The sequence below is a fragment of the Brienomyrus brachyistius genome, chromosome 6 (genome assembly GCF_023856365.1).
Source record: "Brienomyrus brachyistius isolate T26 chromosome 6, BBRACH_0.4, whole genome shotgun sequence".
Classification (NCBI taxonomy): Eukaryota; Metazoa; Chordata; class Actinopteri; order Osteoglossiformes; family Mormyridae; genus Brienomyrus; species Brienomyrus brachyistius.
This window is the reverse complement of record NC_064538.1, coordinates 10,273,038-10,298,065: the sequence shown is the minus strand read 5'-3', so window position 1 is coordinate 10,298,065 and position 25,028 is coordinate 10,273,038. Positions and strand designations below refer to the sequence as shown.

Here is a 25,028-nt window from a genome sequence, read left to right as displayed (position 1 = left end):
GACAGTTGGATTATCTAGCAGGGAAGAAATTTCACAAACTAACTTATTGCTATCAATGTTCCCATCCTATGGCAGTACCATGCCTGAATTCACCGAGCTCTTCAGAACATCCCATTCTTTCATAAATGTTTGTAAACCTGCCTGCTTGGCTAGGTGCTTCATTATATGCAACTGTGCTAATGGGTTTGAATGAAACCCCTGAATTCAATGATTAAGAAGTGTACCCCAATACTTTTGTCTATATAGTGTAGTTTCTCCTTTTGACTCATAGCCCACATAAACTATAGTATCCCCTATATAACTCCCATTCAAACCTTTGCCTGAACACTGATCGTGATTTTGGAGATCTAGACTAATAGAATACACTGGAATCTTGGGTCCAACCTCTTTGTCTTGTGTTGTTACAGCAACGTTTATATCATGGAAGGAGACATAAAAATGCATAGGTGTACTGTATGGGATCACTTTGAACTTGCAGTATTGGTGCTGTCTTCGTGCTGTTTAAGATGTACCTTCTGTATTCATTACAGTATGTTTTAAATACTGAAAAGGTTTATTATTCCTTAAGTTTACTAAGTCGATTATCAGAGTATTAGTTTTAACAATGCAATTTTCTAAATGTTTTGAATAACATTACAAGCATTCACAGGAGCATTAAAACAGAGTGAAGGCATATTTGTTTAAATATAATGGTTAGCCTGAATTTTATTTGAATTGTGTATGTATGTGTGCCTTGCATTGAAAATGTAACCTGTCCAGAGTGTTTGCCTACCTTGTTTCTTGTGGTTCCTAGATTAGCTCATGTCCTGCTCCCCAGTCCAAGGCAGACAAGCGAAAAAAATGCATTTGAACTCACTCCACTCCTTCACAAAAATAAACTTCACCTTTTCAGCATTGAGTTTCTCCTTTTTGTTTGATTGGCTGTTTGAATCATACAAGACTAGCAAAGAGCAATTTTGAAACTCAACACATTCTTTCAATTTGAGCTGTCACCATTCCAGGCCATGGTTTTAAATACTCTTGCTTTCTGGGTCACGTATGAAGTCTCTCAGATGCATGCATCAAGGCTGGGCTGTTTATGAAACCTGTTTATGTGGGCAGAAATGAGACAGACAGAAGGAAACAATGACACTATTATTAAGACCCACCTAGACTGGGAAAAACTGCTTAAACTTTTTGTCTGTAAATGTACTGCCCGTTTGAGGAATCCTAGAAACCACTACAAGTCATAATGATCCTTTCATTAAGCTTTTTGAATGCATGTTATCCATGCAACCCAGACAAACTGTGAAAGTGACATTTCTCAATACGCATCATATACATCAAAAGATATGCAAATGAGGAAAGTTTCACAAATAGCAAGCTTGCCGTTGGATGTGGTGAAACACAAATACCTCCCTGTCCTGCTCCGTTCTGCATGTCAACGTCCTGTTTGGCCAGTAGGTATCGCTTGGTCATCCTGTTCGGCCTCTTAATGTCTTCTCTTGTTCCTTGAGTTACCACCTGGCTTAATGGGTTGAGTGGGAGGCTGCGCTCTCTCGGCCTTTCCTTTTTGTTGTGTGTAACTCAACTGTTTGTCGTTTAACTTTTACATCCAGTTTCCCCCCACAGTCCAAAAACATGCTGAGGCTAATTGGACTTGCTAAATTGCCCGTAGGTGTGCATGCGTGAGTGACTGGTGTGTGAATGTGCCCTGCGATGGGCTGGCCCCCCGTCCTGGGTTGTTCCCTGCCTCATGCCCATTGCTTCCGGGATAGGCTCCGGACCCCCCGCGTCCCAGTAGGAAAATGGATGGATAGATGTATGTCACTGGTTAATTGTGTTTTGCTGTGCATCTGTTACCATTCCTTGTTTTCGCTCCCTGCTATTCCCTGTTTATAGTAATGTTCAGTTACCCTCGTTCTCTGCTCTCCCCTGGTGTCTGATCATTTATCTGTTAATTGCCCTCACCTACAGCATGCTTCAGTGTTCCTAGTGCTCATTACCGGCCCACACCTGTCTCTTGTTGATCCTTGTTATGTATGTATTTAAATGCCTGCCTTTACTCTAATCTTCAGTCTGTCTTTGTGTATATGTTGCCGCCTTTGCTTCCTGCCTGTTTCCCCATAGATGTTAGCGTTTGTTTGCCTTATACCCACTGTATATGCTCCTTGCTTTCTAAACATCAGCTTTCCATATGTGCTTGGTTGTTCACCTGTTTGTTTTGGGCCCTTGTGGTCCTTTTGTTTTCTGGTTCCCTTTTCGAGTTCAGTTTGTTGAACTAAATTCCTTTCTTTTCTGAGAACTGCACAGTGGATTGTCCCTTTGCCATGCACCGACATAACCAACCCAGACACAGCAGGCTATTCTATAAAGACCGATGGAGCTGAAAATTGGTGCTGTGGGAAGCATTTGTAATGTTGTTGTGCGGTGGTGGTTGACACTAGGTGGCAGTGTGGGCTGAGTAAGCTACAGGTCACAGTGGCAATAGGAAACCTTACAAAGCCACGTGGGCAGCAGGGCAGGGGGTGAGGTGAGGTGGTGGGGAGATCATACGGTTTTTAACGCTAACATACCATAGCTGTATTAACCCTCACGTTGTTATATGTTGTGACCTTTTATAATATCGCTATTAAATGGGAACATCATCCAAAGATTAATTCGTTGTGGACCTCAAGTTACTTTGTATAGTGGACCGGCATAGCTTAAATGGAGTGGCTTATTATGGCTTCAGATGAGCCACACCTGATCCTGGTATTTACCTGAGAACAAGTGTGGCTCATTAGAAGCTGGATATGATAGAAAACCTACTAGACGGTAGCTCTCCAGTACCAGAGTTGGAGACCCCTGGTTTAACGCATGAGTCTGCTTGCATTGTTTGTAATACTGTAATTCAGAGCCACTTTATGGTTCGTTACAATACAGTGGACCAGTCATTGTGATGTGAAGTATGAAGAGTTTAGTGAAAACCAAGCCTGTATGTTCTGACGGACTGATGTGTCTGAGTGTCGTGCTGCACCCACGGATTTACAGATAAGAAAGATTTACTAATGGGAAAATTCTTTTTGAAGGTTCTTGATGTCTTGAAGTCAACAAATTCAGTTTTGTAAGCCAATTCAAACTTGTGTGGGGCTGGAGAGCTAATCAATTATTCTTTGGGTGCTTTAAAGGATTTGTGAACTGATGACTCTGGATGCGTCAGTGAGTCCAACTTTAAGGTGAAAGAGGATCGTCAGCAATCAGCTGTCTGGCAGTTTTATGCATTTCGCTGTGGGACAGATGCCAGCTGGCTTTGGTTCAGCTCAGTCTTTGTGGAGGCCCCTTCTTGAAATTCCAAACAGAACCACTGCACAAATGGAGATTTGCTAAAAGAAATATGAAATATGAGGCTGGTAGCTTTATGAACTGTGGCAGCCTGGTACATATCACTTACCCCCAGGAAAACAGTCTAGAACCAGAGAACACTGATGCATGCATGTGACCATGAAGCTGCCCGTGAATGTTGGTAGCAGAATAAATTACCCTCCCCACTATGCAGTTTAATTTATCCTCAGTTAATTTAAATTCAGCATAAATCATTTTTCAGCATCATGTCTAACTGCAAAACTGCTTTGTGATATAGTCTCTGACAACTACATCATTAGGATGGTCTGGGCTAAAAAAGGTCCACTATGTCAGAGGTTCGGGGTCCACTTCAGGCACACGTTCCATCCTGATACTGGGTGGGAATTGGCAGAGACCTCCAGCTTCACTATTACAACAATATTTGTTTGCCAAACTGGTATGTATTGCAATTTTGAAAGTGATATTCCGATTTTGAAAGTGACATTGCAATTTTTTAAAACGTTTTGCTGAAAAGAAGTTAATCTTGCTGAACAATATTTGTTACTTTTAACACACTTGCTCTTGAGCATTATGGGTCTAGATTTATAAGTAAAGACGGTCAACATCGTTCCCTACGCTGGTCCATATGTCGTTTCCCTATTTGGCCAGCAGGTGTCGCTGGTGATCACATCTCCCAATATTTCACAAGTTTTAGTTCCTAGCGTAGGGGTGCGCGATCTCACCCAGAAAGGGCAGCTGTGCATGCAGGTTTTCTCTGTAACTCCCTAATTGGATTACTAAATAGAGGACTGTTTGGCTGAAGAGTCCTCACACCTGGGTTTGAACAACTGACCTAAAGGTTCTCCCAAAAGCCGGCATAAACAGTGGCCTTTTGCATATAAGATTGGCCACCCCTGTCCTAGTGTGTTCTTTTGTTTCCCAGGCTGCCACGAGACTCAATGGGCTGAGCGTGCAGCAATGAGAGAGGCATCCCTACCGTGCGGGATTAGAGGCTGGCTAGAGGCCAGCTATTTAAAATGTAACGTTTGTTTTTTGTTATATGCCCCTGGTAAGGTTCTTGGTGTATTTCTGTTAGTTCCTTGTTTTCGCTACTTATCTCCTATTTGTAGTTATGTTCTGTACTCATGTTTCTAGTCTTTCCAAGTGTTTGTGTCTGTAGTGATTCTTGATTATGCTCACTTGGTTCTTGTTAGTCGTAGTAAAAGTCTTGTTAGTGTGCTGTAATAGCCCACACCTGTTCCTGGTGGAAGCCCTCCTTATATATGCATATGTACCTGCCTTTGCCCCAGTTCCTCAGTTGGTCATTGTGAGTCTATCACTGTTGTTGCCCAGTGTTGGCTGCTGCTTGCTGTGGTTGTTCCTTTGTTGCTCCCTGCCTTACTTTTGTCATCTACCTACTTTGTTTTTGACCCCTCGTGATCTGTTTGTTTCTTGTATTCTTTTTAAGTTTTAATTTTTAAGTTTTGTGAATTGTAAGGTGGATCGTCCATCCTTCACAATGTCCATCTGTAACATCTTCATACATTAAAGAGCCTTTATTAAGCTCCGCTCAACAAAGGCTATGTTCACCTTGGCAAGCTGAGGTCCCTAAAACCTCCCTTTAATGTGATACAGATCTGATGTTTTCAGGGCTGTTTCGACCCACAAATCCGATCATTTCAAATCAGATTTGAATTGCTTTCTTATGTGGTCCTAGATCAGATATGTAGCCGATTCGTGGTCATGTGACATGAATGAGAACGGTCAGATGATTTTTTTTTTGATTGTACGCATGCGCTGAGCGTTTTCTGTTGTTGGTGACGCAGATGACGCACATCATATGCGTTCACGTTATAGTTAGGTACAGGTCACTTGTAATTGTGAATGTGTACACATGAACACCATATTAACCACCTTTACAGTATACGGTATTTATGCTACGGTGATCAAACGGAATTTAAAGATGAATTCTGATCTGACCACTTGAAATTGAGAACTGAAAAATGTCTTACTAAATGTCTTAAGTAAACTAAAAACAATTGGAATTCTCGACATAATATTTCGTAAACAAATAAAAAAGGCAATGGACTTCGTTATCCATTTAGCTTTGTCTTTACTGCACGGAAGGATGTTTAAAGTTGCGTGTGGGTCTGTTGCCTTGCGCAAGTAGCTGCGGGTTTGTGGTCAACTGGCTGTAGCTGGTGCCAGAAAGGATGCACACTAATGTTAGTGGTATTACCAGAGACACATTAACATAGTCAGTGCCCGCTGCTATTTTTATACAATGGAGTAGTTGTATGTTGCGGGGGTGGTATAAGTTTTCAGGTCCCTTTTTAGCAAAGATGCCTAAACTTCGTCATTGCACTGAGGATTACCACAACATTAATCTTGCAGATAGCTGTACTCATATCTAACTGTCCGTTTACATTATGGAATGTTGCCTTCAGAATGACCCATATTTTTGAGGCTAGGAGCTGAAATGCACGGGTTATCCAGTATTGCTGGCATGAATACCCTTCTGTCCTCAGCAAGTGGCTCCTGGATGTGTTCTGCAAAACATCTGTAAACATTTAATAAAAAACTGTAGAACGTGGCTCAAATCAGTATCATGATTAGTTGAACTTCTGTGATCACGATTAATGAACGATTGTTTTGTTTTGTTTGTTTTTTTGTCCTCATATTTCTCTGACAGGGTAAATAGGCTCATTTATTAAAGCTGCGATATGTTTTTCTAATGAAAGCCTGTATATCTTCATGATTTTAAAATAATTGCAGGAAACACTAAGATGAACTTATGAATTTATGGTTATTTATTGAATATTTTGAATAACTGAAATCAAAGCGATTGGGTGAGGAGCTCGGTCATTCAGGAGGGACTCAGAGTACAGCCGCTGCTCCTCTGCAGGGTGGCTGGGCTCTCCCTTAGAGATAGGGTGAGGAGCTCGGTCATTCGGGAGGGACTCAGAGTAGAGCCGCTTCTCCTCCACATCGAGAGGAGCCAGGTGAGGTGGCTCAGGCATCTGGTCAGGATGCCTTCTGGACGCCTCCCTGGTGAGGTGTTCCGGGCATGTCCCACTGGGAGGAGGCCCCGGGGAGGACCCAAGGCCCTGCTGGAGGGACTATGTCTCTCGACTGGCCTGGGAACGCCTCGGGATTCCCCCAGAGGAGCTGGACGAAGTGGCCGGGGAGAGGGAAGTCTGGGTTTCCCTGCTGAGACTGCTGCCCCCGCGATCCGACCCGGAAAAGCGGTAGAGGATGGATGGATGGATGGATGAAATCAAAGCACAAATTGCTTGAAATGAAACCAACTTATGAAAAATGTCACATTTTAGTTTTAATGCAAAAACTGAGTTTAATAAATAGTTTGCATAAATTACAGTGGAAACTGTTCATAGTGGTCAAGTCTATAAGTGGATGGCAAGGCAAAGCAGGCAAGTAAATGGCTGGGGTCTGTCCCAGGCTACAGGTCAACACTAAAAGCGATTCCAATCCAATATAGGGTACATTATTATTATTGTTGTTGTTGCAAGAAAATGAAATCAGAAGAATCGTATGTGTACATTCTTCATTACAAGAAAGTACTCTTTGTGTGCTGTCCAGTTTATTATGTCAGCCTTCACATGGTTTCCACCAAACTGCAAACAGCGGGACTGACCCAAGACTACAGATAAACCTCTGATAAGTGGGAAATGTTTGCATCATAATTTCGTATATCATCCTGGTCTAAAATAAGGCATATTTAAATCACATTGTAGTCATTGTTTATATATCTAGTAGACAGTAACAGGTGATATTAGCTGTTTTTCCAGATATTTTATGCAGGTATCTTTTTGATGTCATATTTTGACAGGGAAATGTTATAGGTTTGTATTGCTATATTTTACAATTATTTTCTAGTCTAATTCATGTAAATTCTAGTGATCTGCAATCGGTTTGGTATGATGCTAATGCTATAAGCTCTTGGTGTCCACTAAGCTGTCAACAGCAAAGCCACACCTCAGAATTTCTACAGAAAGTTTATGCCGCTTCCGGGTGAGCTAAGATCGGCAGCTTGTGTCTCGATTGCAGGAGCTGTGCGCCGATACCAGGCGAACCGTTACAGTATGACTCTGCTTCCATACATCCTCATACTCCTGTACGCAGGTAAGATCTCGACATGTCAAAATATCTGATACCAATTTGATAATCTGTTAATCGTAATGTTATGTTTTATTAAGGTGACTGATGGGCCTACTGAATGGGTTCTAACTGCGTGTAGAACGTGACGCGGGGGATGAACATATATCAATAAAAGTTTAATTTCGTGGGGAAAAGAAATTAGTTGAAGACGAGACCTATTTATACACCAAGCTATCAATCGAGCGTTACGATTAAGGTATAGAAACGTTCAAAGTGTCCAGTTTCCCTGATGTTCTCAGAACCTTATTCCACTAATATAACTATTGCCAAGTTGCTTACTTCATAACTTTATTACTATATAATTATTATAATAAAGCTAAAACAAACGAAGGGGATGGTAGAGCAGAGGGTAACTGTCGCTTTGTCATTTCAAGGTCCGAAGCTGAAGAAGGCGCTCACACATGTAGTGCTTTTATTAAATATTTTTAATTATATATATATATATATATATATATATATATATATATATATATATATATATATATATATATATATATATATATATATGCGAGGGAGAGAGAGAGAGAGAGAGTGTTAAAGAGTTTATTATGCTTTGCTACCATTGACAACCATTAAATGTAAAACGTTCCATTAACTTTACAGAAGTAACGGGGGTTACAGGACAGATTTTTTCTTTGTTTCCTTGTATTGTAGCAGTAGTGGTAATAATAATAATAATAATAATAATAATAATAAACAAAAACTCATGAATCATATATCATATCTCGCAGCAATTATAAATGGGAACAGAAACAAGCCCTGGTCAGCAACACATCCGCTGCGCCGATTATTATTTCCCCTCGTATGTGGCTACAATTTGCAAGGCGAAATTAAGACGGAAGATCATGCTTATTAACCTGAACACTAAGACTGTTAAACGTTCGACTCTACCATCCAGCATTTCCTATTGCTCTGACCTTACCACTCGCAATGTGCACGCAATGATGTCTGATTAAATAATATAATATATCCCGATTTCCACTCATCCTCGGTTACGGGAAAACTCTATCAGACTTGATGATACTGAGGGGAGACGGTATCGCTCGGTGGAGGCACCTCTGGTACTTTGCGATTCCACCTCCTGGTTTTGTTTCAGAATGACCTGATAAACCCAGTATCCATTTTTGTGAGTTGTTCATTTCTGGGAGAATTTTAACATGATCAAATAAGAGGTTTTCTTTTGCTTTCTCACAGATGGTAGTGCAGCTGTTCTCTTAAATACGATTTAAAAGATACCCATCCAGGTTTACTGGTAAAATAATACAAATAACGAGGAAGTGAAGATATATTGAAAATGACAAATGAAAATGAGTGGGAGGAACTGATGGAAATAATTTGAAAGTGACCGTGTATGTTTGTCACGATTTAAAGTCAGTCCATTTAATTCCACGTATAAATTTTTAATCTCTGCTTGAACGCATGAAAATCCATTTTAATACCACTGATCTAAAATGTAACTGAAATCATAAATAAAGGTGCCAGACTGATACATCATTAGATGCTTCCTGCTTTTAACTTAAAGCATTATAAGTAATTTCACCCCTGGGGCCAATAAAGTTGGTAGCGACCTACTTAAAATACGCCTTTGCAAGCTTGTTTATTTATACTTCATAAAACAGTCATTTCCGTGTAGAGCAGAGGTTCTCAAAGTCGGTCCTCGGGCCCCACTGTCCTGCTTGTTTTCCTGCTATCCCTGCCCCACACACGAGTCCCAGCTGTCTTTCTGCTTCTGATTGACTGATCACACCTGATCCAGGTAATCAGCAGTGTGTAGGGCAGGGATAGCTGGAAAACAAGCTTGCAGGGCAGTGGAGCCTGAGGACCGAGTTTGAGAACCACTGGTGTAGAGAGTTAATTTATTGTGGGACAGTGGCTCATTAATGACCCCGAGATACTTAAACTCCTCCACTTGAGGAAGGACCCCCTCCCTGACCATGGTCTCCGATTTGGAGGTGCTGATATTTATACCAGCCGCATCACACTCGGCTCCAAACTGCTCCGTACACGGTCACTTTGAAATGGCCATATTTTATACTTATCTGTGTGAATTTGGATCCTGTTCACGATTAGTAACGGGGAAAATGGAGGCAACTGCACTGTTTGTAATGATGCAAAAATAAAACATTTTAGAAAGCCCTTAAGTTTAGGTTCGCAGTATTCCTCAGTATATTGCAGGTTTGAAAAAAACAGATTTGGCTTAATCTGTCTTGCATAGTAAGCATGATAATTAAGAGCTCAATGTGGTACTGAAGCACACTAACTTGTGTGAGACCTGCAAGCAGGGAATGGTTGACTTCACAGATACCACTTTATATAGGAAGAGAAATGTTTTCGTTATATTCCTAGCATAATGCTGTAATACCAACAGACCCCCTTTGTTACACAGAACATTGAAATTCATGCGAGAACAGCGCTTTAAGACATCGCTGTCAGCTGGTGTCCCATGCAAGATATGATGTCTCTGATTGCAGGACAGATCTAAAGTTCCACCGTTACTCTTTTTACTCATCATTTGGTTTTTGCAAGCAACATGAGACATGAGATTTCTCTAAGTAGGTGGTCTTTGCATGACTTGGATAAGGGTTTGTCAGCACCAGCCGCTACACAGTCAACCATCAAAATTCATATTTCTCATGGGACATTTTTTAACAGAGTCATGCTTGTGTATGGGCCCCTGGGTATTGAGGTGCCCCTACACGCCAGATCAGAAGGACATGCCCCGCGTCTGGTGCAAGAGGACCTCTGCCGAGTGCTGCTCCGGTATTTTCTTCAACAGCAGCGTGTCCCAGCTGGAAAACGGCGCAGTCATGGTGCAGCAGGATTCTGGGACCTATAGCCTGAGAATACTGCAGCTCTCCCAGGGTGAGGGGGTCTACTGGTGTGGACTGCTGAATACTGAAAATTACATCATCAAGCTGGCTGAGATGGAGATACAGCACGGTAGGTCTGATGGCTCTTGGTTAAGATACAAAATCACTCGGTTAAGATAATGTTTTGATTTCAACTGCTGCAGGTTTACGCTGGTAAAATACTGCCCGTTTGGAAAACCTGCCCACTCTTAGAAGAAAATTTAAATTTGGGGTGATGTGTGAGGTTTGGATGCTGTGCCTGTGATTAGAAGGTCACCGGGTCAAATCCCAGGGTCCATAGACTGACTTCACCACTGGCCCTGACTCACCACTGGCCCTGACTCACCATTGGCCCTGACTCACCATTAGGCAAGGTCCTGGAACTTAGTTGCCCCAGGGTCTGGGTGATGCTGTTTCCTCAATTGTATGTATTTCATAAAATTCCTCAGTTGTATGTTGTGTTTCATAAAAGCAACTGATAAGTAAATGTGAGTGATTTTGTAGCAAACTCTATAATTTGCTTTCCTAAGACCTTCTGAATGATGTGTGGTGGATTCTCCGCTGGATCCTGATGGCAGTATTATTGACAATAATACCTGCCATGCAGCTGTGCTCCTGGATTAAGGTAGCGACCACGTTTTAACACTTTCACCGCTATTACAATTTGTGTGAGTGATCAAAATGACTTTTTTATTACGTATCGTGTGTTTAAAATTTGAGATTCAGATTAAATTGAGATTAAATTTTCATTTCTAAAAAATGTTTCTCCCAAATCAGCAAGAAAATTCCATAGGGACAAAACAAGTTTACATGTATAAAGAAACAGCATTAGGTCTGAAATTTATTCACTTTTGTTACTCATCAATGTTGGAAAAAAAACAGGCATTAATGGCACTCTAGTGTTATTATATGATTTATTAATTCCTATCATGCAACTTAATTCCTGGATGAATCCTACTTAGAAAAGATATTCAATTCCAAACATCTTTGTTCTAAATTTTGGCTTCCTGCTTTTTCAGGAAAAAAACAAATTTGGAGATGAGGCTATGAAACTCGAATCACGGTCTGCTGCTTCACAGAGGGACTGGGATTCCTGAGAACAAAAGCTGAATGGCTGTAATATTTACCATTTTGCCCAGTAAGAAAGAACCAATTTAAAATGTTGCATTAATTTTTAATATAATGTTCTCATGCGTGTCAGGTCAAAATGCTTTTTAGAATTAAATAAATATAATAAATGTAATAAATAAATCTACTGAGAAAATTGTTTATTGCTTTCAGATTTTATTTAATTATTGAGTTATTTCTTACTGGTTTAATTCAATTATTTGTTTATATATTTATTTTGATGCTGCCGTACATGACATGTAAAAAGCCTTGAAATGTAAACTTTCACATGTAAGACATAGAGGTCTTGAGTGCTTCCAAAAGACCTGCACCTAGTGGCTGCAGTTTGGAGCAACCAAACAATGAGCCACAGGTGGATGAGTGAAAGGAAAAATTATTGTTTTGACAACAATTGAAGTTGTCCAGTATTGCTTCACTAAGTAACTTTACGGGATGGCCGTCTAGGGGCACCTTTCCCAAAAACTCTCGTTAGAAACTTATATAGTTGAACCCATTCAGTTGGCAACTATGCTTTAGGGAAACATATCCCAGGGAGAGTCACATATCCCAGGGAGAGTGTCATATCCCAGGGAGAGTCACATATCCCAGGGAGAGTCACATATCCCAAGGAGAGTCACATATCCCAGGGAGAGTCACACCGCAATGAGATATTCAGATATTCTCATTTGTAGCCTGCTGCACTGCAGAAGTTTCTCAAAGTTTGAAAATACATTTTCATCAGAGTTGTACGCAGAAAGAGTCGCCACCACTGCAGTTTCTACTGACGCCCTTTCAGTCGTCTCTCTGAAGTCTCTTATAAGACGGGCAGCATCCATTTCATCTGCAGTAATAAGTATTTTTCATTCCAAGGCTAGTAAGCTCTTCTGGAGGATACATTCCCAGACCTGCCACAGATAGCTGAAACCATGGATGGTGGCAAACTATCTGTGGACCCGTATCAGGTTAACCAACTTTGGTCAGCTGGCAGGCGTGAGACTTTCAGTTTGAGAGAAGCCTGCTCACACATGCACATGCATTTACTTATAGTTAACAGTTTATTACCTTGTAAATAGTCTGTAGGGTTTTCAAACTACCGCAACGCTATTGAAGTAGCGTGCCACAATGGAATAACATAAATTCGCCCCTTCCATGAGTCCTCACCTTATCATGGTGGAAGGGTTTGTGTGCCTCCATGATCTTACTAGCTGTGTTGTCCAGGGCAATTGCCCCAGTTAGGATCTCCTGGGGCAAAGACAAATTGGTCCTAAGTGAGCAGCTAGGCTAAGTGTGAGCACCCCAATGATAATAATACAATGGACCATAATAATACACTACCTGGACTGGACCCATCCTCCAAAAGCCTTCATCTCACTGTGTGTTCAGATGCACTCACACCTGCCTGCTGCCATTCCCGAGCAAGCTCTGCACTGGTGGTGCCCCAATCCCAAAGCTGAATGAACTTTAGGAGACGGTCCTGGTGCTTACTGGCCTTTCTTGAGCGCCCTGAAGCTTTCTTCTTCTCAACATTCGATCCTCTCTCCTTGAAGTTCTTGATGATCTGATAAATGGTTGATTTAGGTGCAACCTTACTAGCAGCAACATCCTTGTGTGTGAAGCCCTCTCCTGGTGGGGGATGAATTTGCTGCCTCAAGCGAAGCACCGAACAAAAAACCGGTATTCACCAGGGCCCTCCCTCAAACCTTTGATAGGTGAAAGTGTCAGTGTGCATTTCAAGGTTTATTTCATGTCATATATGGCATTATTGAAATCAATCAATCAGTTAATTAAACCATCACGAAATAGCTCAAATAATTAAAATCTGGAAGAAATATACAATTTTCTCAATATTCATGCTCACATCTCATTAACATTTATGTATTGCCACATTACACAGTATATTTTTCGATTCATACATCTGTTTTATTTATGTTTAGTCTGAATAATGCCTCCATAGTTACAATCTTGTTAACAGTGTTTGAAACGATGCACATACCACTGAATTTTGTTTTTAATATTTGTATTTTCCAGAAGGGGGCAGTAAATATACAATAATTGCTACATCCCTATAAACATTAATCCTACAGCAAGTTTTAATGACATAATTCTACATTTTAATGCTATATTTAGAGAGAAACTAACTGCTGTAAATAAAATAATATGACAAAATAATGGCAAATTGTACGAATTTATTCAGACTAATTGTCACATTCCACCCATGAAAGAGGCAGGAGCAGGCGTGAGGGCAAACCAAACGGGGGGGGGGGGGGGGGGGGGGGGGGGGGGTTATTAAGGAAGGAGAACAGGGTAAACAAAACCGTGTCGGGTCACGGAAACCACTATAGCACACACTGGGGAGATATCAATGACCAGACTGGGGAGCACAGGCCTGGGAGGCACTCTTATACACCACTGATGAGGAGCAAACGAGAGGCAGTCGATGTGAATCACACGAGGGCAGAAATAAGAGGTAAGACAAATTAGTAACAGGTGGGGCTCATTAGAGCCACACTGGGAAAAGAACAAGGGGGTAGGAATTTACCCCAGTCCTCAGCAGTCCAATCTATGTACCTTTTGCAGAATATTAATCTGTCTCTGATGTTTTTATTGGAGAGAAGTGGCTTCTTTGCTGCTCTTCTTGACACCAGGCCATCCTCCAAAAGCCTTCGTCTCACTGTGTGTTCAGATGCACTGGCACCTGCCTGCTGCCATTCCCGAGCAAGCTGTGCACTGGAGGTGCCCCAATCCCAAAGCTGAATGAACTTTAGGAGACGGTCCTGGTGCTTACTGGCCTTTCTTGAGCGCCCTGAAGCTTTCTTCTTCTCAACATTCGATCCTCTCTCCTTGAAGTTCTTGATGATCTGATAAATGGTTGATTTAGGTGCAACCTTACTAGCAGCAATATCTTTGTGTGTGAAGCCCTTTTTGTGCAAAGCAATGATAACTGCACATGTTTCCTTGCAGGTAACCATGGTTTCCTGAGGAAGAACAATGATTTTAAGCACCACCGTCCTTTTAAAGCATCCATTCTGCTGTTATAACTCAATCAGCATGACATGACTTTGCAATTAATTGCGAATGATCACTCTTCATAACATTGTAAAGTATATGAAAATTGCCATCATAAAAACATCATCAGCAGACTGTAAAAATTAATATACGTGTGTTACAAACTGCTAGGAGCAGTACATGTGTGTGGTCCCAGGTGTGCAAGTAGGTTGGTCCCTGACTCCAGTCCAAGCCTTCCTACAGGCCTTCCTACACTCCTGCACCTCTTCACCAACCTGTGGACTGTCTCCATCCCGATGATGTCATCAGTGGGCGACGGTATATAGCCACTCAGGGAGCCAGCGCCGGGAGCTTAGAATGCTCAGCGTTGTACCTGCTTTTGCCCTTGCTGTATGTGTTGTTACTCCTGGTGGTTTCAGTAGTGGTTTTGATCTGTCATTCCGATGATGAGCTTGGTCTGCACTTCATATTGCATTTTATGATTTGGACAGTGTGACTTGGCGCTTAGCCATCTCTTCAATTTGACTCTCCCTGCCGGCCCCTGGAGGTTTGGGCTTCCCCTTTGAGTCTGGTCCCTCCCAAGGTTTCTTCCTTCTTGGGAGTTTTGCCTTGCCACTGTCGCCTATGGCTTACTCACTGGGGGCTTTGGATGAGGATGCTGTAAAGCGCTTTGAGACAATGTAATGTTGTGATAATGCGCTACACAAAAATAAATTTGATTGTTGATTTTTGCTTTCGTTTGCTTTAAGGAAACATCAAAGATTTGAGGAAAGATGCTTAAAATACCCTATGGATTTGATATGTGACGAGTACATAATAGAACATTGTATCCTAATACAATATCAGTAGGCCTAACTGTACTCAAACAACTCGCATACATACGTAACCAAATGCAAAGACTAGGCTGGCCTATCTTCAATATCAGGCTTGACATTGGCTTATAACACAGTCTCATCTGATGTTATATAATGTGTAAAAGCATGTTTAATAGTTTACAGTAAGTCTGTTGCAGCCAAAACTGTAACTGGTGGTGACGGGGCGCCGGGAAGGGGCTGCTGGGCACACGGGCGTGCCTACACTAGTCTCTTATGCGTCTCCCACGTGTCACCTGACTTCACACCGGTCATTGGCTGTTTGCAAGTTTCCAATGCACTGCGCCGCAGTCAAAGGACATCAAGCGCTGCAGTTTTGCAATGCATTTCGTTATATGAAAAGAAATATATCTCAAAATGTTACCAACGTAATATTTACATTACAGCTTATATAAATATATTACATTTGAAACGGTTGGTCTGATCGTAATGGAGTTATATGGTAATTTAAATTTTATTATTCAGTCCGGTCACTGCGGCACATCGAGTGGCTTATTTCATTTTTACCATCTCCCCACTTCCCCCTACAGAAAGCCGTAATATTTACTCCAGCCGTTTGTTTACAGCGGAAAGAGATCGGAACTGTACATCACAGGAGCATGCAAGGTGGAAGCAGCACATGCAGTGACCAGGGTAATTTTAGAGCATGTAGGCTATATAATCACCGAAATGATCACGTGTAATAGATCTTAATGGGGAGAGTACTGGTGTTTCACGCGTGAGATTCGCGGGAAACCATGCAAATCGGAGACTTGTATATTAAAATATATTTCATTTTAATTCACGATGCCATTTCCCGACGTATACGTATACATATCGTCGGGCTGAAGCGTCTTTCTCGCCCCATAGCACACAGTTCAACTAAAATGACTAATTTTACACTATTTAGCTCTATAAATTAATTTTAAATGTGCATCCAACCAAAGCAAAAAGTCTAGTAAAAGTCTAATCAATACATGATCGGCATTTCACATTTTATATTTATTTGGCGTCACAGCTTCTATGATAGAGGGACGAAGGAATCGAATGGAAATGTGGACTCGGAGAATAGCTTAATTCTGTGACAGAAAAAAGACAAGACCAAACCGCTGTATAGTTCCGATACAGTACGCATTCAATTACGCATTTAAGTTCCTGTAACTGCAGCAGTGAAATGCATGTGTGTGTGACGCACATTGGCTCACAAGACCCATCCTGTGCGTGTGTTGTGTGTATGTGTGTGTAATAGAGAGAGGGAGAGAGATAGAAAGAGAAAGAAAGAAATGATTTAAACAGCGGGGCTGGCCTGACCAGACGTGGGGGGGGGGGGGTTTCTGCAGTGTCGGCTGCTGACAAAAAGGAAAAAGCACACTAGTGACTGGAACCGCTGGAAATTCTGAAGGTTTCCATTGTTCATTCGTTTTTTGTCTACATTCATCTGCAATATCGGATTTATTTTAAACTTTCAAAGTTAAAGCTGCGCTTTTCACGGTTCATGACAGAATGCAAATTGTGAACTGACAGCGGACACTGTTTAGGAAAGAGATGAGGAGTTAAATCAAGCCCTGGGATATACAGACATCGCAGGAAATGTCAAAACAATAGAGGCTCGTTAAGCGGTAAGATGAAAGATGCTTTGCTTTGGGGCATCATCCCGAGTGAATTCGCGATTTTGCTGAATAATTCACCAGCTGCTTGCACGCCTGAGTTGATATTGTTTGACATACTTTCACATTTTGAATGTCATGGGCTGATATATAGAACTAAATTAAATAAAAATTCGTATAGGATACAAAATACGCAGTAGCTGGATTGAAGTTGTATATTTTCAGTTGGCATTCAGCATAATCACCGGAGCATCGCTTTCGTGGCTTGTATGAGGGTTGATATGTTAATTCATGAATACGAGAAGTACGTCGGGACTATACGTTCATCAAAGTAAAATCAGTCATTTCTTCTGAAAGTCGAGTATACAGTTGCAATGCTCCATATTTTCCCCGGCGTGCGCTGGGTACGGAGAGCTCGAGATGGGACATCACTCCACTGCAGGGCATGCATGCGGTTACTCATTAAGGGCAAGCATGTTTTTCTTGAGGAAAAAAAAGAGCAAGGTCCCACATATAGGAGAGACTACTCAGAGCTTAATTTGAATTAATCAACCCAGTATGACGTGAGAGCCACCAACACGGTGCCATCCCCTCTCATGTAACAACATATTTTAAAGCATTTTAAAAGCCTTCTTTTATATGACTTGTCCCTCAGCTTGTCTGGGACCAAGGGAGCCATGATTCCCAGGGCTGGACAAGAGGTTTTGTTTAAATTAATGCTGCATGAGTCTTTTAGTCATTTGCAACATGTGGCCTCCTGATATGCAGCTCTGAGCAGTCAGTTTATGAAAAACTTCTCCCATTTCTGAAGGTGTACTGAACATAATGGTCGACAGTGATGGTAAGGTGTACTTTAACACATTTCCTAAGAGTGTTAAAAGGCAAAGTCAGTGATCTCTTGTGCACTGGGGCCATGATGCAGCCTCAACATTCCACCTGGCTTCCACGCAAATACCCCGTTGAGCTTTCGCTAAGAGAGTCACCTGGCTCCCACGCAAATACCCCGTTGAGCTTTCGCTAAGAGAGTCACCTGGCTCCCACGTAAATACCCCGTAGAGCTTTTGCTAAGAGAGTCACCTGGCTCCCACGTAAATACCCCGTAGAGCTTTTGCTAAGAGAGTCACCTGGCTCCTATGTAAATACCCCGTTGAGCTTTCGCTAAGAGAGTCACCTGGCTCCTATGTAAATACCCCGTTGAGCTTTCGCTAAGAGAGTCACCTGGCTCCCACGCAAATACCCCGCAGAGCTTTCGCTAAGAGAGTCACCTGGCTCCTATGTAAATACCCCGTAAAGCTTTCGCTAAGAGAGTCACCTGGCTCCCACGTAAATACCCCGTAGAGCTTTTGCTAAGAGAGTCACCTGGCTCCCACGTAAATACCCCGTAGAGCTTTTGCTAAGAGAGTCACCTGGCTCCCACGTAAATACCCCGTAGAGCTTTCGCTAAGAGAGTCACCTGGCTCCTATGTAAATACCCCGTAAAGCTTTCGCTAAGAGAGTCACCTGGCTCCCACGTAAATACCCCGTAAAGCTTTCGCTAAGAGAGTCACCTGGCTCCCACGTAAATACCCCGTAGAGCTTTCTCTGAGAGTCACCTGGCTCCCACGTAAATACCCCATTCAGCTTTCTCTGAGAGTCACCTGGCTCCCATGTAAATATCCTGTAGAGCTTTCCCTGAGTCACCTGGCTTCCACATAAATATCCTGTAGAGCTTTCCCTGAGTCACCTGGCTTCCACATAAATATCCTGTAGAGCTTTCCCTGAGAGTCACCTGGCTCCCACACAAATACCCCATAGAGCTTTCGCTAAGAGAGTCAACTGGCTTCCATGTAAATACCCCATTCAGCTTTCTCTGAGTCACCTGGCTCCCACGTAAATATCCCATTCAGCTTTCTCTGAGAGTCACCTGGCTTCCACATAAATACCCTGTAGAACTTTCCCTGAGAGTCACCTGGCTCCCACATAAATACCCCATTCAGCTTTCTCTGAGAGTCACCTGGCTCCCATGTAAATACCCCATAGAGCTTTCCTTGAGAGTCACCTGGCTCCCCATGTAAATACCCCTGAGAACGTTCTCTAAGAGTCACCTGGTTGCTCAGCTAACACTCATATTTCCATCAGGTACTAGACTCTTTCAGGCAAAGCTCCTCTGAATTCTTTGCCTTCATTATAGCTATATTTATTGCTGGAGAGACGCCAGTTAGCTACTTTGATCAAGGAGAAAGCAGGGAGACTTGGGCTAGCTGTCCTTGGGCTGAGGTTGTGCTGTCCTGCCTGCTGCCCCTGAGCCCTCCTTCCTTGGTTGGCACTGTGTTAACATCTTGCCTGTGACTCCCTATTATCTTACTGCCCCCCATAAGACAGCCTGGCTCCTTTGGCCATTTCCAATGAAGCTTCGGTACAATGACATCACCTTTCCTGGGCAGTTTCCTCAACAAGCATTATTAAGTGGTCAATACTGGACCTAAGGAACAATACTGCGGGCAATGAAGTCCATAAGCGGTTAAATATGGGATGAAACAAATGGGGGGGGGGGGGGGGGGGTGTATATCAGTAAATTTACTTGTATGTGTGCCTGACTGGTGTGTGTAGAGTGGAGCGAGTGTGGGCGAGAATCGCTTTGGGAAAGTGACATGTTTCATTGAATTTCTAATTCATTCCCCCTGATTGGATTTGTCTGGGATCTAACAGGAGGATGTCTCCATTTAGATGACATTCCTGTGTAGGGTCATTTAACAGAATAATACAAAGATGAGCTTTTCCCCCTACAGTGAAAGTTATTCTTGGTGCCCTTTGTGCACATTGCATGCTGGGAAATATGTTAATTTTAAGACATTGCCTCAATATTTTGAGTGGCTTGAAGCATTTAGTTTGCATCAAATATAAACTATGTGCTGACAGGGTTTTAGTTTTATGACTGACACTACTTTGCATAATTTTTCAAAAGAATTAAAGTAAGTCTTATGTATATTAGGAATGGAATATAATTATATACAGCCTTATATGGATTTAGATGTGGTGGTGGATGGGTGGATGCTGCAGCATATAGAAAAAAGCATAATTTTATAAAACAGGTACTTTTAAGATACAGAGATTCACATAGCATTATAGTACAGAAACATGCTGCCTCATTGGATGATCAACACAATTAACATTACCTTATGAGGAGGCATGTGAAGGGTGAATATTTAATGGGGAAGGTACAGCCGACTACAGAAACAAAGACAACACTTCGTTAACTGAGGGATACAGATAAGGTGCTTTCACTCATGGTTCCTCAGTTAATTGAATGATTTATATCCCATAATGCACAGGGCTAAGTGCGTATGATAAGTGCAAGGTACATCCAGCTAGCTGTTAATATTCCACCGCCATCAACATAGCATGAAATAACAGTATTTCTTATGGAGGTATTGCATCACATCCTCCCTGCAGAATTTCACAGCTGTATGATCTATGCAAAGAAACAATGAAGCTAGTCTTGTTGCTTAAGGTAGCCATGCAATTATGACACTTTACATTAGTGTTTCCTTTATTTAGGTGGTAACGTTTGTGTTTGCGTGTTGAGGCTCTCCTGTTTTATCTGTTAAATTTAATAAATACCCTTCAAATCAGAATTTGTGTCGCTGCCTTTCAAGTGAGCAATCCATCCATCCATCCATCCATCCATCCATCCATTTCATTCTGATTTAACTGAGGATGGTTGCCAAACATGCAGATAAAGATTTTCACTCAAATAACTTGCACAGTGACGTGCAAGTTGGTTATCAGAAATATGCTTGCATTACCTTCTGTTTATATTAGCACTGTACATTAACACTGCAGAGCTATTAAATAAGTAATCATGCAGGATTCTACATGAAGCAGGAGTAAAGGATGGTTGTATGCTTTGCCAAAGAGTGGTGCATAGGCAAAACATGCTCAAAGGGAAATAGTTATGATGCTTTATAATATTATTACTAATTACTCATATTCAAGTTGTTTATACAGTAGGGACATTTTTGTAAATCAATGAAAAATGACAATGCATGACTTGAAATATAACTGATCTGACATTATTTTTTCTAGGTTTGCCCCACTTTGGATTCTTATGTTGTGTGACCACTTAGATTTGCAAGCAAAATGTTTTGGAACAGTCCTCACTTGCTTAGAACGAGCACTAAATGACAGCACATCTAGCCTTTTGCGAAGTTCACATCAATGCAATTCCAGCTAAGAAGGGTTCGTTGTACCTACCATGCATCTCAGTTGTGTGTGCATCAGTCTAAGTGAATATACTGTGTGTGCTTTTGCATCATTATTTTTCTGATGCGGAAACACATTAAAAATGTATATTGAAAAGCGGAAATTACTGGAATACCCCCCATAAAGATTATAGAAACTTTAGAATTATCGAAACATTTTGCTTCTGTGTTTGAATTTGGTTGACATGAGGCTGTGAATCATTATTGCGCTAAACTTAGACTTACTGTGAAGTTTAAACAAATACAGAAATCAAACGTATCTATTTTCATTAGACAGATATAAGGTCTGGAGTGTATATGAAAAGTATGTGAAGGTAGGTAATGTATTATGATGTTACTCCTTGACTGGTTCTAATGCTTGCTAAAACAATTCCTGTTATTTATTGGTTTTTTGAGTGTTTTCTTGCCAAATACTGATACATTCAGGGTCAATATCAGGATATAAAAGTTAGACATATATGACACTGAGGTGACATGAAACCATACATGCCTCAAAGAAATATTAGTGAAAAGTAATGGCTAGTTGCAAAATGTCTTTGGATTCAGCTTGCCTGTTTCTTGCAGAGGTTCCTGCAGCTCAGGAGGGATGGCCAAGCCAGGTAAAACTACGAGCTCCTCCTTGGAGCTCACCTTCCAACCACTGGCTAAGACCTTTGAAGATCTGACCCTTGACTCAGGCTATGGGGATATGGCGGGATCCTGCCGCTCTTCTGTGCTGTCCCTCTCGCCCTCACACCTGGACACTCCTCCACCGGGGGCACTGTGGACCCTCCAGCAAGCAGTGGGAGCTCAAGGCTGTCCCCAGTGTGTGACGGAGCGAGCTGGAAGGCACGTGCTTAGAAGTAGGTCGTGGGCCACTTTGCCCCCAGTGGAGTGGGTGCCATGGACGGAGAAAGATGTTGGCTCAGTGATGCGCAAAAGTTTGCCCACTTGGGAGGTGTCTCCAGGGCTGGTGCGCCAGATTTCATCCTACCTGGGAAGGGCGCTGCAGCGAGTGGCACTTGAAGCTCAACGGCTTAGCCTGCGCTGCGCCAAGTGCACGAAGCAGGAGGTGCAGGCTGCAGCCCGGCTGGTGCTCTCCTGGGCGCTGGCGGAAGTGTTTGTTAGTGCTGGGGCACGGGGACTTTCCCAGTACAACATGAGCGCCGAGGAACCCTGGAGCTGCAGTAAAAGTACCCTTTGCATGCTCGACCTGTCAGTGGGGCGTACCTACCGCTGGATGCTGGAAGCACGAGTGGCACCTGTGATCCACGAGCACGCCGCTATCTACATGACTGCGGGCATGCAGGCCCTGCTGGAGTCACTGTGTGCTAGGCTGGGCCCAGTACCTTCACACCGCCGGGGAATTCTGCCACAGCCTGATGTGGAGGACGAACAGGAGCAGGCTCTCGAGAGGCTCCTGAATAGCGATGCTGAGCTCTGGGGTCTTTTCCAGCCCTACCAACACCTGATCTGTGGCAGGAATGCCTACGGTGAGACTCCGCCCCCCACCTCCGCTTATTTTGGTCTTGTGTCATGAACTACTCACTCCGAGATTGAAGTTATATTTGGCATAATACTTTATTCTTATTAATAATTGACAATAAATATCAGGCTGACATCTAAGTATCAAATATCAATTGAGATATTTATATCAGAATGCCTGCCAAGCAGTTGGTTAGTATAAACCAACTATAATGGTGACTGATCAGGTGGCAATTCAACAGGTCTTCAAAAAAAAATAATAAATCCAAGCGATCGTTTAAGAAGATGTGTTAATGGTAAGAGCAGCTTAACTGTGCAATGATTTGGTCTGGAGGTTTTCTAATGAATATGGACCATGCTGAATGAGATTATTATTTTCTCTGTGCATGAAAAACAAGCTTTGGGACAGCAGGATACCTCAGCTGGAGGCGTTGGCACCTCCATGACTGCAGGACTGAATTAAGCCTCACTTCTGTTCGTGTGGACTTTGTCATGTTGGCAAGTCCAGGTGAATATGTGACTCAGAATTCTGTATGTGTGAATACGATGCAATTATGTTGTGTTAACCACCTCTTATTATATGTTTCCTCACATCTGCATCCCTACAAATCTGACTGGATAAGAAGCTGCTGGGAAATGTGATTTTAGAGACCCGATGATCTGAAATTTGCACGTCTTGTGAGATTCTGCTTTGTATAATAGAAGTTATATATAGAGTCAGCAATAAGTAGCAGACCTGTTACATTTCTGACATATTTATGAAAGATAAAGGCAAAGTATAGAGTCTGGTGGTCTCCATAAGCTGTATGATGATCCAGGAGAAACCCCTGTATCTGACATAATCAAGTCAGAGGATGGAAGAGGTGACAACCTGTAAGCCTCTCTCTGCAGGATGAGTGACAGTTCAGTCATGCTCAGTAATATTATTTGGGGTTTAGTATAACTCAATTCACCAGTACATTGACACATTGCACTTTACAGATTAAGTCAAACATGGACAGAAACCCACAGTTATATGGAGAAAATTAAGGATGGTGCTTAGTACTCCATGAAAAGCATGGTCAATAAATGCATAAATTGCAGATAATTAATGCAGTGCATTATATGTGAGAGTTTATTGATCTTGTCTAATATTGATTACGGCAGTGTTTCTCAGTCTCTAAGGACCAGATTGAGAAACATTGGACTAATGTATTTGTGATCTTAGGTATGCTGGTTGCTAGACATTAGGCACTGACAAACAGCCAATGCAGGAGACAGATGGTGGGATTAGGCTGTTGCGTAGATATTTTTTTACCAGATATTGTTGCTTGCTGGTTCATGCGGCCTGGAAAATGGCAAGGAGGAAAATTTATACAATATCGAGGGACCCATGACAGAGAAATATTTCACTATACAGGCATAATTTTGATGATATGATGTATTGTTTAGTTCACCAAGAACTCTTTAGTCAAGAACCTTCTACCGCTAACTATGTATAGGTATTAGATGATAGCATGTAAAGGCTCACGGGGAGTAGGCACATGTTCCATGAAGGAGATATGGGAGCAACTTTGGTGTCGATCTGGAGCGTTAATGGTGAGAATAATCTATATTCAACCCTGAAGTTCACAGGAAGCCAACTCAAGAAGGTGAGAACTGGACTAAAATGATCATTATATTTCCATACCTGTGCCTGCTGAATACTCATCCTTGAAAAATGCTTAGTAGCATAGCGTTACAAAAAAAGACTACAGATGCTTTGAAGAACAATTCAGCTTTGAAGAACTTTTCGCCATTTTGCTGAGGCAGCCATTATGAATTTGGCTACATTGCATTTGGCAGCTAGATTGACAACTAGATTAATAAAGTCGGAACATGTAAGCCTGAGTTACTTAAGCCCCCCTAAAAATCTGTCTTATCAGCATGGGGATCACTGTGTCATTCAAACACTTGATTATACTCTTTCTTGCTGTGTGGCTGATTTAAATTTCATAAATCTATTCCTGCACAGTATGGCTCACTTGTTATCAGGTTCCTGGGGGGTATTTGTGATTTTTTTTCCTAAAACTCGCATCTGAATTTTGCTGTATATTTATATCTGTGTGGTGTTTTGCTAAATGCTTGGTTTCAGTACCTGTAATTTCCAAGGTGCAATTACAATAAAATGTATATGCATCTACTGTTGTATGTCGTACGGGCATAAAGGTAACCGCTCGTCAATTTGATTGCATTAGTTTGATGATTGTATTGCTATTGACCAAAAACTTTTCCACATTTAACATTAGCCATTTTTTAACTGGGTTACTCTGATATATACGTAAAGGGTAACGTGATGGGAGTTGTTTTTTGGCATTTGAACTAGGAATTGTTGTTAAAAGCGTCATATTTTGGTGAAATGTTTTAGCCACCTTTGAAGAGATGTCAAATGAACCTGATTGA

The 25,028-nt window shown here is 41.9% G+C and overlaps 2 protein-coding genes across 2 annotated transcripts in view; both read left to right on the top strand.

The window, feature by feature from the left end:
• The first annotated feature begins 7,334 nt into the window (after window positions 1-7,334).
• Window positions 7,335-13,692, top strand: si:ch211-102c2.4 (uncharacterized protein LOC568178 homolog). The gene is made up of 4 exons (XM_049018380.1): window positions 7,335-7,446; window positions 10,135-10,422; window positions 10,862-10,956; window positions 11,351-13,692. Exons 1-4 carry the CDS (start codon window positions 7,407-7,409, stop codon window positions 11,426-11,428), a joined length of 501 nt encoding a protein of 166 aa, XP_048874337.1. The 5' UTR covers window positions 7,335-7,406; the 3' UTR covers window positions 11,429-13,692.
• Window positions 13,693-16,346: 2,654 nt separating this feature from the next.
• LOC125745464 (ankyrin repeat and BTB/POZ domain-containing protein 2-like) overlaps window positions 16,347-25,028 on the top strand; it is a 30,324-nt gene continuing 21,642 nt past the window's right edge. The window contains exons 1-2 of the mRNA XM_049018364.1: window positions 16,347-16,914; window positions 21,708-22,615. Of these exons, the coding sequence (XP_048874321.1) occupies window positions 21,730-22,615 (886 nt within the window). The 5' untranslated portion in view covers window positions 16,347-16,914; window positions 21,708-21,729. The remainder of the gene's footprint in view (window positions 16,915-21,707; window positions 22,616-25,028) is intronic.